This window comes from Hypanus sabinus, chromosome 2 (assembly GCF_030144855.1).
Source record: "Hypanus sabinus isolate sHypSab1 chromosome 2, sHypSab1.hap1, whole genome shotgun sequence".
Lineage (NCBI taxonomy): Eukaryota > Metazoa > Chordata > Chondrichthyes > Myliobatiformes > Dasyatidae > Hypanus > Hypanus sabinus.
Genome location: NC_082707.1, coordinates 159,970,321 through 159,982,571, shown reverse-complemented (window position 1 = coordinate 159,982,571; position 12,251 = coordinate 159,970,321). Strand labels below are relative to the sequence as shown.

At 41.8% G+C, this 12,251-nt stretch overlaps 1 protein-coding gene across 2 annotated transcripts in view; it reads right to left on the bottom strand.

Moving 5' to 3' along the window:
• Positions 1–3,483, bottom strand: part of ddhd1b (DDHD domain containing 1b) — an 84,360-nt gene extending 80,877 nt beyond the window's left edge. Inside the window, exon 1 of one of the 2 annotated variants that reach the window (XM_059957811.1) lies at positions 2,293–3,483. In XM_059957811.1, coding sequence (XP_059813794.1) covers positions 2,293–2,809 — 517 coding nt within the window. In that variant the 5' untranslated portion in view covers positions 2,810–3,483. The remainder of the gene's footprint in view (positions 1–2,292) is intronic. The other variant, XM_059957819.1, reaches the window with a different exon arrangement.
• Between the last annotated feature and the right edge of the window lie 8,768 nt (positions 3,484–12,251).

The window sequence follows — 12,251 nt, the reverse complement described above, 5'->3', positions numbered from 1 at the left end:
ATAACTGACTCTAGCATTTTCCCCACCACCGATGTCAGACTAACTGGTCTATAATTCCCCGGTTTTTCTCTCCCTCCTTTTTTAAAAAGTGGGGTTACATTAGCAACCCTCCAATCCTCAGGAACTAATCCAGAATCTAAGGAGTTTTGAAAAATTATTACTAATGCATCCACTATTTCTTGGGCTACTTCCTTAAGCACTCTGGGATGCAGACCATCTGGCCCTGGGGATTTATCTGCCTTTAATCCCTTCAATTTAACTAACACCACTTCCCTACTAACATGTATTTCCCTCAGTTCCTCCATCTCACTAGACCCTCAGTTCCCTACTATTTCCGGAAGATTATTTATGTCCTCCTTAGTGAAGACAGAACCAAAGTAGTTATTCAACTGGTCTGCCATGTCCTTGTTCCCTATGATCAATTAATCTGTTTCTGACTGTAAGGGGCCTACACTTGTCTTGACCAATCTTTTTATTTTCACATATCTATAAAAGCTTTTACAGTCAGTTTTTATGTTCCCTGCCAGCTTTCTCGCATAATCTTTTTTCCTTTTCCTAATTAAGCCCTTTGTCCTCCTCTGCTGGTCTCTGAATTTCTCCCAGTCCTCAGGAGTGCTGCTTTTTTTGCTAATTAATATGTTTCCTCTTTGGAATTGATACTATCCCTAATTTCCCTTGTCAGCCACAGGTGCACTATCTTCCCTGGTTTATTCTTTTGCCAAACTGGGATGAACAATTGTTATGGTTCATCATGCAATCTTTGAATGCTTGCCATTGCATATCCACTGTCAACCCTTTAAGTATCATTTGCCAGTCTATCTTAGCTAATTCACATCTCATACCTTCAAAGTTACCCTTCTTTAAGTTCAGAACCTTTGTGTCTGAATTAACTATGTCACTCTCCATCTTAATGAAGAATTCCACCATATTATGGTCACTCTTACCCAAGGGGCCTCGGACGACAACTAACCCTTCCTCATTGCTCAATACCCAATCTAGAATGGCCTGCCCTCTAGTTGGTTCCTCGACATGTTGGTTCAGAAAACCATCCCGCATACATTCCAAGAAATCCTGTTCCTCAGCACCCTTACCAATTTGGTTCACTCAATCTATATGTAGATTGAAGTCACCCATTATAACTACTGTTCCTTTATCATCACCCGCCAGCTCCACTGCTGAGGGTTTGGTTAGATCGCTCCATCTGAATCCTCCTCCTTGAACTTGCTCTCATGGATAACCCTACCAGGAGCTAAGTGCCAGATGGCTAAACTCCAGACAGCATTGCTCTCAGGATCTCTCAAGCCTCCCCACCACAACAAGGTGATGATTCCTGGAAGAAAGACCACAAGTAGGCCATTTGGCCCATCAAGTCTGATCCACCATTCGAGCATGGCTGATTCATTTCCCCTCTCGTTCCCATTCCTGTCTCCCCCCCATAACTTTTGGCATCCTTACTAATCAATAACCTATAAACCTCCTCTTTCAAAATGCCCAGTATTTTGCCTCGAGAGCCATCTAAGCAAATGAATTCAAGATTCACCACCATCTGACTAAGGAAATTCCTCTTCATCTCTGTTCTAAACAGGCGTCTTTCTATTCTGAGGCTGTGTCCTCTGGTCCTAGACTCCTGAAGCCTAGTTCCTGAAAAGTAGAAGGGAACTACAGAACAGTCAGCTTGACAACAGTAGTGGGGAAATTACTAGAAAAAATTCCAATATCTACCGTTATTTAAATAGATGGAGTGTGATTAAAATGAATTGGCATGGATTTGAGAGTAGAAAATCATGCTTGACAAACCTTGTAGAGATTTTTTTTGAGGTAGTAACCTAAGAGGTATTACAGTGGACGTTGTCTATTGTAGGACTTTTGCAAGGCCTTTAACAAAGTCATGTATGACAGGCTGGTCTGTAATGTTAGGTTCATGGAATCCAGGGAGAGTTAGATTGATTCAAGATTGACTGGAGAGTTTAGTCCCAAACCCTCGATGAAACACAATCTAGAAATTATAACAACTGTGATTGAATGTCTTAAATGTTACATTTGTAATTCAGATACCCTTAGAGTCAAGCAGGCAAGTTATCGAATTAAGCAAATAAAAAACCCGTAAGTACTAAGCGGGCCAAGCAGCATCCATGGAGGCAAAGAGATAGACCTAAATCAGTTTTTTAAAAAAATGCTCCAGAGTTCGGTATCGGCAGGTTTAAGAGACCATGTACCAATTACTGTATATTTGAGAGGCAATTTTTTTTCTGTTACAAGCAAGTCGAGTTCATAAGGAGAAGCGATACTTACGAAGCCAATACACGGGATAACATTCCTTGTCTATCAAGTTGACTTCATACAGACCGCCGCGGACACACACGGTGTCGAGCGCGGGTCTGGCTAGAGGTGGCGAGCCTGCCTTGGCGACAAACTCGCTGTAGTCCCTGTACCTGAGCTCGATGCGCAGCGAGTCGTAGCCGATGAAGGGTTTCCAGGTCTTGCGATCCTCCTTGTAAAACCAGCGCACCTCCTCGGAGCCCAGCTCCCCCACCACGTCGTAGCGGTGCCGGATACTGCCCGAGTGGCTGCGCTTGTGGGTGACCGAGATGTCGCTCTCGCTGAAGTCCACCTCCTTGCCGTCCAGGTAGGGCAGCGACGCCGTCGAGTCGGCCGTGAACAGGTCGAAGTTGGAGCCGCTCAGCGAGTGATACATCTCCAGGCCGAGACGACCCGAGCGCCGGCGCTGCTGAGGCCGAGGTGAGCCGGGCGACATGTGCGGAGACGGCAGCTTGTCGCCGTGCAGCGGTGGCGGCAGAGGCGGCTCCATCCTGCTGCTCGGACACTAGGCGAGGTGCGGAGGCTGGGCTGCTGAGTCCTAGCCTACCTCGCTGCCCGTCATGAAGGCGGCGGCGGCGGCGGTGGCGTGCCGGGGTGGGAGGGGCAGAGCCGAGCGGCCCGGGGTGGGAGGAGTGCGCTGCGTTCCCACTCGGAGGCTGACACCGCTTCTCCGCTCGGGCTTCCTGTGCGCTCAGCCCGCCTCAGGCTCCAGCACACACCCGCTCCTGGCGTCACAACGCGCCGAACGTCAGTGCCTGGAGACCATCAACGGCCCGAGGCTCGCCGTCAGGCCGTGGCTGTGGGTAACGGCCGAACAACCGGCGTCGGGCACCCCGCTGTGATGCCGGCCCGGCCCGGCCCGGCCCAGCCCGAGTGGAGCCGCAGTGGATGAACTGGGGCGCAGAGGGTCCTCCAGAATTCTTGCTGACTTAACCAGGCGCTGGCTCCCGTTTCCCCACCGTCTAGATTTCAAAATTTCTATCCTGTTTTCAAAACCCTCTATCTGTGTTATCTCTCCCATCTCTCTGAAACTATACCTAATGTACATACACGAATTTAATTATGTCTTCATTGTCAACAGCGCAAATCACCTCTCTCAATTTCCTCTACCCTTCTGCTCTTGACTTGCTGCTTTTGGTCATCAACCCTATATCCTTTTGTTACTGTCAATTTTTTGGGTCATTTTCCTTATTATTAAAAACACTTTACGAAGGGATTATGTTGCATCCTTTCAGTTTTTATGAACCAACATGCTGTTAAAACGAGTTTAGGGATGGGTCTGGCACGTTGCTGCAGTTTTGGCATTTTGACTGCTGATGTCACCAGCAAAACTGCTGACGACAGTGTTGATCAAGACATTTCCATGTAAAGTGCAGAAAATAAGTAAAGTCTGCAAAAATTATTACTGGACAGTTAATTATCTGGTTAACAATCTTAAATTGACAGACCCATGTCTTGTAGGTTTTTGTTTAAGTCACTATTAATTCCCCTCTCTATTTTGCACTTGTGACTTCCCCAATGGGGGCAGCCTCCTATTATCAACCTGTCAGATCTTCCCCTCACATAAACATTCTACCCAGCTAGTCCATGATGACCAAGATGCCCATCTAAGCTGGTGTTATTTGCCAGTATTGTTCCTGTATTCCTCTAAGCCTTTCCTATCCTTGCTAGTTTACCTGTCTCAACTTTCACCTGAAGTTCATTCCATTTACAATTTATTGTGTTTAAAAAAAGAGTTGCCCTCAAGTTCTTAATAAATCTTTCCCCTTCAGCTTAAACCCATGCCCTCTTGTAAGATGTCAGAATAAAAAAGTGGAGGGAAGGGAAGGGGGATCTATTTTGGAGGACCTGACCTGGACCCAACACCTAAGCACAATTAAAAGGAAAGCATGGCAGCACCTCTATGTCTTTAGGAGTTTGCGAAGATTCAGCATAGCATTTAAAACTTTGACAATCCTCTATAAATGTGTACTGCAGAGAATATTGTCAGGCTGCATCTCAGCCTGGTATGGAAACACCAACACCCTTAAATGGAAGGTTCCTACAAAAGTAGTGGATACAGTCCAGTCCATCACAGGTAAAGCCCTCCCCACCATTGAGCACATCTACATAAAATGCTGCAGAACGGAGCAGCATCCATGATCAGGGATGCCCACCACCCATGTCATGCTCTCTTCTTGCTGCTGCTAACAGGAAAAAAGTACAAGAGCCTCAGAACTCGCACCACTAGGTTCAGGAACATTTATTATCCTCAGTCAGCAGAGGGGATAACTTCACTCAACTTGCACAATCACTGAAATGTTCTCACAACCTTCAATGACTCTTCATCTCATGTTCTCAATATTTATTGCTTACTAATTAATTTTTATTATTATTTCTTTCTTTCTGTACTTGCAGAGTTTGTTGGTTTTTCGCCCAAGTTGGTTTAGTCTTGCATTGATTCTATTATGGAGCTATTGGATATGCACACAAGAAATTGAATCTCAGGGTTGTATATGTACTTTGACAGTAAATTTACTTTGAATTGATTCCCCAACCACGGGGGGAAAAGACTGACTGCATTCTCCTTACTATGTGCCTCATGATCTGTAAGATCACCTCATGCTCCAAGTGAAAAGAAAATGCTAGCCTATCCAACCTCTCTCTATAACTTGGCTCCTTAAGTCCTGGCAGCACATCTCAAAAGAAAACAGCCCCAGCCTTTCAATCTGTCCTCGTCATTGTAGTCACTCATTTACTCTGGACTATCCCCAAGGGCTCCCTCATTCTTTCTATGGAGACGTCCATGAAAGGGTTTGGGAGGCAACTAGAAGTAAATGTAATACAACACTTGAGGCTGTGCTAGGCCTTATAAAGGTTCAGCATTGCTTTCCTGTACTTACATGCAATAGCACTGTTGATCAAGTGCAAGAATGTGAATGCCTTATTAAACACTTACTCGACTTTGCCTTTCTGTCTTTTACCCCAGGTCTCTCTTCCCTTGTATCTATATTACATCTCATTCTACCAAATTACAATGCTTCATATTTCTCTCCATTAAACTTAATCTGTGATATGTCATCCTATTTTATAAACTGCTTTGGATATTGCTGCAATTTCACTATTCTTTGCACTTGAAATTGTAGATCATATCCATGGCTGGATTATGGATATACATGAAAGAAAGTAATAGACTTTACACTGATACCTGAGGAAATGCCACTCTTCACCTGCTTCCACATTGGGAAAATTAACCATTCAGGACCACCCTCTCCTATCTATTACTTATATATTGTTATATTGATGATACTGTATTGAGTTCTGAAGAAGGGTCTTGACCTGAATCATTGACTGCCCATTTCCCTCCATAGATGTTAATGAGTTCTTCCAGAATTTTGTTTGTTGTTCCAGATTTCCAGAATCTGCAGTCTCTCTTGAGTCTCCACTGAATCCATGCATCAATGTCCCTTTTATCCCAAGTTCTTCAACTTTGCTAGTAAGTTGCACCTTATTAGAGGCCTCCTGTACAACATAGAGAGTTTGCATTATGCTTACCAACTATGTTATACATAAAAAATTATATTGGTTAAACATAGTTTACCCATTATAACCCTATGCTGGCTTGCCTTAATTAAACTTTTTCTCCAGTTGTATTGCAGATCAAAGTTTCTAAGTTTTTTTTAAACAGTATTTTCAGGGGGAAACAAGTAATATTCACCATACTGCAGGCTTCTGGCAGCACCCTGTACTCAGAGGATTGAACTACTGTTAGTGTCCCTACAATTTCCACTTGCACTTCCCTCAAGGCCCTGGGATTCATCCTATACCATAACAACAAATTTCCTACTTTAGAAAAGTTTACTGAACTTATTTAATACTTACATGCTATTAGTTTCCGATAAATCTCATTTCTCTATCTCCTTCAGAATTACTTCGAAGTCAAAGACACCATAATTTTGAAATGGTAATTTTCATGGTGTGCTGAACCAACTAGTTCTCCTATCATCTATTTATAAAAATCTTGCCTTCTTTATAAGGTTTTGCAGCTTTTATTGGATAACATCAGAGCTTTTGAAGTCTTCTCAGCATTATAGATGTCCGATATATTTAAAACTTTTAAATTTGTCATGGAGCAGGTTAGAGCTCCTGAGGCACTCATGGCTTTTGGGTACTTCTTCCAAAATCTTCATGTATAATCAATAATAATGAATACTGTTGCATATTTAATATTTAATGCTTCAATAATATTTGTGTAATATTCTAAATATATTATTGATGACACATTATTTATTAGTTTAAATAATTAATTATGGGTTATATATAAAAGATGAGAGAATTGCATACATCATGAAATACATGTGTGCCTTGTGTGAAGTAAATTTGAATTTGAATTTATTTAAATTTTACATCCGTTCCACAATGCAAGGGAGTAAAAATCTTTTCGTTATGACTCCATCACAATGTACAGACATGTGATTTTATAAGTCTAATGACTTGTGAAAAGAAGCTGTTCCGTAGCCTGTTGGTCCTGGCTTTAATGCTGTGGTACCATTTGTAAAAACACAAAGTTAGAACCACATTTCCGATTCCCATCTTTTCCTTTTAATTAGTTTAATGTTTTGGAGTTACAAAACGTAACAGTGGCAACGAGATATTTTTAAAATGAACCCAAGACAACAACCTACTTACGAGATGTTCGAATTTAAAAAAAGCGCAATGACATGTTCGAATTTTAAAAATGCAGCGCACTGTGTGCAGAATCAGTGGGGTAAAAAAAAGCCAAAAAACATAAAAATTTACAGGTTTATGAACAGTGAGTACAAGAGAAAATCTGCAGATGCTGGAAATCCAAAGCAACACACACAAAATGCTGGAGGAACTCTGCAGCCCAGGTAGCATCTATGGAAAAGAGTAAACAGTGAACATTTCAGGTCAGCCTGAAAAGTTGATTGTTTACACTTTTCTGTAGATGTTGCCTGGGCTGCTGAGTTCCTCCAGCATTTTGTGAGTACCTGTACTGGGTGATAATAATCATTAAAAAAAAAGCAACAGCTGGCTACTTTGGGAAGGTTGACTTGTTACACACCAGATAACTGGATTTTAAATACTGAACAAATTGAGCAGTATTTTAAAGCAAATGGAATAGCAATATAAAACAAGTACTAACTTTGCTGAGTACATTAGCTTTAAAGGCATACAGTTTGCTTTGACGTTTAACTGCTCCAACCAAACCAGCCAAAGTGAGCTTTGCTCATATTGCTTCAGGAAAGTTGCAAGCATTCATCTTTTCTGAGTATAAAGAACCAGAATCCACCATGCTTGCATTAAGGTTATTGCATGAACTGCAAGTGGAACTGCTTGTAAAAGTAGCTTCAAAGACCAAAGCCCAGCTGGATGAATGGAAGGCCAAAAAGAAAGGAGTCAATGAAGATGTGAAAACAGAGGATTCATCAGATGATGTTTTGGATGAGCAGGCCAAGGGGGGGGGGGGGGGGGTGGGGATCAGATTGTAAAGGGTGCAATTGTAGGATCAACAAGTGAATACTCCAGTGAACTAAATGCACCCTCCCAAGACCTTGATGCACCAACTCGAAGATGGAAAAGGAAGGAGAAGAAAGGTGTCCAGAGCTGTCAGAAGAACTTCCTGCAGTCTCAGAATCAACTCCTACAACCACCATAGAGGAGGACCCAGAACCTAAGATTGTTTTTACAGCCACAGGTCCCACCTGCTGAGCAGAGTGACCTGCCCCTCACCCCCGGTCATGAAAGGTATGAGTTGCATACGGCATGATGCTAACATGTGAAATGTGCACAACTTGCACATGTAAAGAGCATCAGTTGGGACTCTCATCTTTTTATTGCAATTAGTTTTTATGTTTTGAAGTAACAAAACATTACAATCATGCTACCAATGTGATGTGTGCATGTCTCGCTGAAAGTAAAAACACAAACAGGTGTTTTCCTTTTAATTAGTTTAATGTTTTGGAGTTACAAGTACTAGTAATCTATTTAATCAAGAACAAGCCAATATTCCATAGCCAATTAACGGATTACATTTCATTTTTACAATATTTAAAATTATTCTTCTTTAGATAAATATTTTAGAATCAGAATCAGGTTTAATATTACTGGCACTTGTTGTGAAATTTGGAATTTTAAGTACAGTGGATTTCAGTTAACTGGTGAATCAGGAAAGCTGCTTATTTGGGACACTGCCGCTTAATTAGGACTGGAGATCATTTATGAACAGTTTCTAATTAGCGTTAGTCACATAAATGTGTGGCTATTAGACATTACACCATGCTTAGAGTGAACAGTTTTTAAATAGTGTCAATTGTATGTGTTTGTGTTCAAAACGCATGATTTGTCACTGATAGTTGGTGAGAAATAAGCAGTAAGACAGTTTAGAATAGTTTTGCTCACTACGGTTTCAAGTACTCAGGCTTGGGAATGCCAGAAATGGCCAGGAGTATAAACAAAACCATTTCACCACTTTAACAAGTTAGGAGCTACAAAGACTTTGAAGGTATCTACAATCATCTTGAATGTTATACTGAAAATGAGAATTTGGAGGATGCAATTGTTAATAGCAATGTATAAAGGCAGTCCATTATCTACTCTAGATGTCTGTGCTAATTTTGTTCACTTAGTCTCCCAAAAGAACATGGTAGCATGTTTGTTGTCCATTGTATCTGACAATGACAGTGAAATCTGTTTGGGAGAGCTTTTAAACTGGAAAAGCTGCTGCACTGGGATAGGTCCACCCTCTTGACCTTGGAAGTCCAGGTCTAGTGATATGAATAATCATCACAAACTGGGTTCTTCCTTGGTTGCAGTGGATAACTATGTCTTCATCTATGCCTTATCATGCTTTTCACTCCCCACAAAGTGTTGCAGAACAGTCTTCTTGGCTGTTGGGTCTCACAGTTGATCTCATCTGCCCAGTTTACTGGAGCTGACTTCTCATGCTAGGACAGGCATGTCCCTATTTCACCGGGGTATGAGGTCCGCCAGCTACCCTCACCTGGTGGACCAGGGTGTGGCCACTGTCACATGCAAGCAGCTACTTGGAGCCACAGGTGAGTGTCCAGTGGGGACCAAAGCTGAGTGAGCTGCCCCATAGTAGACCTGACAGGCCACTTCACTAGAGGCGCTACCCCTCCCTGGACACCCATACACAGCAGCACACACCAGATGAATTCCTTTCTCGATAATTATTCGGAACTAATACACAGTTTTATAGTACTGTAATAGCATTGGTAGTCTTCTGATTTATTTTTTATTTCATAATTTGTTACTCAGTTAAACAGTACTTTGTCTTTTTTATACCTTTTTAGCTATGTCCATGAAGCTGGCTAATTGGGGCAGCCATTTATTTGGACCAAAATGTACTGGTCCTGATGTGTCCCAATTAAGTTGAATCCGATGTACTTACAATGAACTTGTTGGTTTATAATAACCAAATAAACCAAGCTCATCACCATTATTAGATTGGATTGTGATTTCTATCACCCCCCTACTGCTATCTTAATCATTGCTTTGCAATACACTGTCTATTCTTTTTCTATTTAATCATGCTCTTGGGGACGCAGTCACCACTAAAAATTTGCATTTATATTGATAGCACTTCTAATATAGAAAAAATATGCACCATACTTAGTCACAGTAAATTGAAAATGCAAAGTTAGACAGTAAGCATAGAAAATCAGAAGGTTTTTAACTTTTGCTTAGGATTTTAAAATAGAGGCAGAGAACAAGTGGGTATTGAGGTGCGTTTTGAGCATTTTAAAGGGAAAAGAGGGACGTGGAGCAGCAGAAGGGTTTACTAAGTGGATCCCACAGCTTGGAATTGAGCAGTTGGAGGCACTGTGCCAGTGGTTGCACAATGCAAACAAAGGAACAGGAAAGCGCTGTCTGAGGAAAATGCTTGTGAGGGAGGAAGGGAGGTAAATATCAATGATTAGAAGTATCTCAGTATTCATCAGCAGGGACAGATCAGGCGGGTGAACAACACTTGCAGAACTGGGCATGAGCAGTAGAGTTTTGAACGATGAACAGTAAAGTGGCAGAACTAGTGGAGCCACTCTCACAGCGCCTGCAGCACATGCTCAATACTGACCTCTGGTGCTTATAGAGAGATACAACACAGAAACAGGACTGGCCCACAGTGTGATCAGCACTGATGATCAGCAACCCAGTTACTCTAATCCTCTGTTAATCCCTTTTCAAATTTCTAGGTGTATTCTGTGTGGAGTTTGCAAGTTCTCTCATGGATTTTCTCTGGATGCTCCTGTTCCTTTTCACTTCCCAAAAATGGGGGTAGTCATTAAGTTAAATAGCCACCAATGCGTCAATGAGTGGTAGAATCATTGGGAGGGGTTTCAATTGATGGGAATATGGGGAGGATAAAATGGGATTAGTGTAAGTGAATGCTTGATGGCTGGTATGGACTCAGTGAGCCAAAGAGCCTGTTTCTTTTCTGTATGCTTTGAAGTGTTTTGGCACGTAGCCAAGTGGTTATCTGAAGGTCGCTAGTTCGAGCCTTGGCTGAGGCTTGCGTGTGTGTCCTTGGGCAAGGCATTTAACCGCACATTGCTCTGCGACGACACTGGTGCCAAGCTGTATGGGTCCTAATGCCCTTCCCGTGGACGACATCGGTGGCATGGAGAGGGGAGACTTGCAGCTTGGGCAACTGCCAGTCTTCCATACAACCTTGCCCAGGTTTGCACTCTGGAAACTTTCCAAGGTGCAAGTCCATGGTCTATCGAGACTAAGGAGGCCTACATACTACATGCTTTGAGGCTGAGAGGATATGAATCCACTGACAAAATTGAGCCTGGATGTGACAAAAGTCCAGACAAAATTGCTGCCTGTGCTAAATTTTTAGAGGAATTTGCCATATTTCATCCTTCTTTACTACATAAATGAATTTCCAAATGGAAAATGCTGCACAATGATTCATATCCACATGATGAAATTAACCCTACTCACCAGTTTCTGCAGTTTTCCCATGACTCACTCATCCACAAGCACTAGTGACAGCCAGTAGAAGGCTACCTTTTGAGGATCACATGAAGAAAGCATGTACAAGCCTGTCACGGTTTGGAAAGTGCACAACACAAAATATTGACGCAGAATAATAAAGTATGTTTCTTTCTAGCTATGTGTCATTGGTCAAGTCCCAGTGGTCCCAAGCTCAAGGGTGCAATTGTGGAAGCAATTTATTAAGATGTACTGTGGTTGAGTGAGAATTGTGGAGCTCAAAGTTGTCCCATCACACAAAAGAAGAGAGCATAGTAACAATGGCAGAAGGCAGTCAACTAAATTGGAAACTTGGTGTTGGAAGGTTTAATTATTTTGTTAGTGCTGAAAAGGTGATATGCAGTGGCAAAGGTATTCCTGATTCTTAAGCACATCTAGAAGTTAAAAGGAAATGGTGTTTCCTTGCGTACTTAATAAGTGTTTGAATTGCTTACCATTAACAATAGACAGGTCACTCAGCCTCCATTCCATGTGTTTCTTCAATCACTATCTTAAATTCCAGCAAAAGTCTGAGTAGTTGTTCCTGAGCTGAGATCCATTACATATTGTTTATTTGGTTTTGATACACCTTTGGCAGCCTAAACTCATCATCACATATATTGTTCCTTGGCAGCGATAGAGAGACTTAACAAATCCAGGGTCTACACCGCTTTAAAGAAAATGCCCTTCAGACAATGTGGATCTTCAAATTAAAACTGGGGATGATGATAATAATAATAACTTATTGATAGAGCACTTTTCATACAAATGATGTAGTTCAAAGTGCTTTATAGTAGGGTAGAGTGCAAATATAAAATTAAAGACAAAATGATGTTAGTTAAAAGCAAGATTAAATTAATAGGGTTTGAGCAACTGAATCTGCATCCCTTATAGTTTTAGATATTGAGTTGGATGGCTTCGTACTGCCTTGT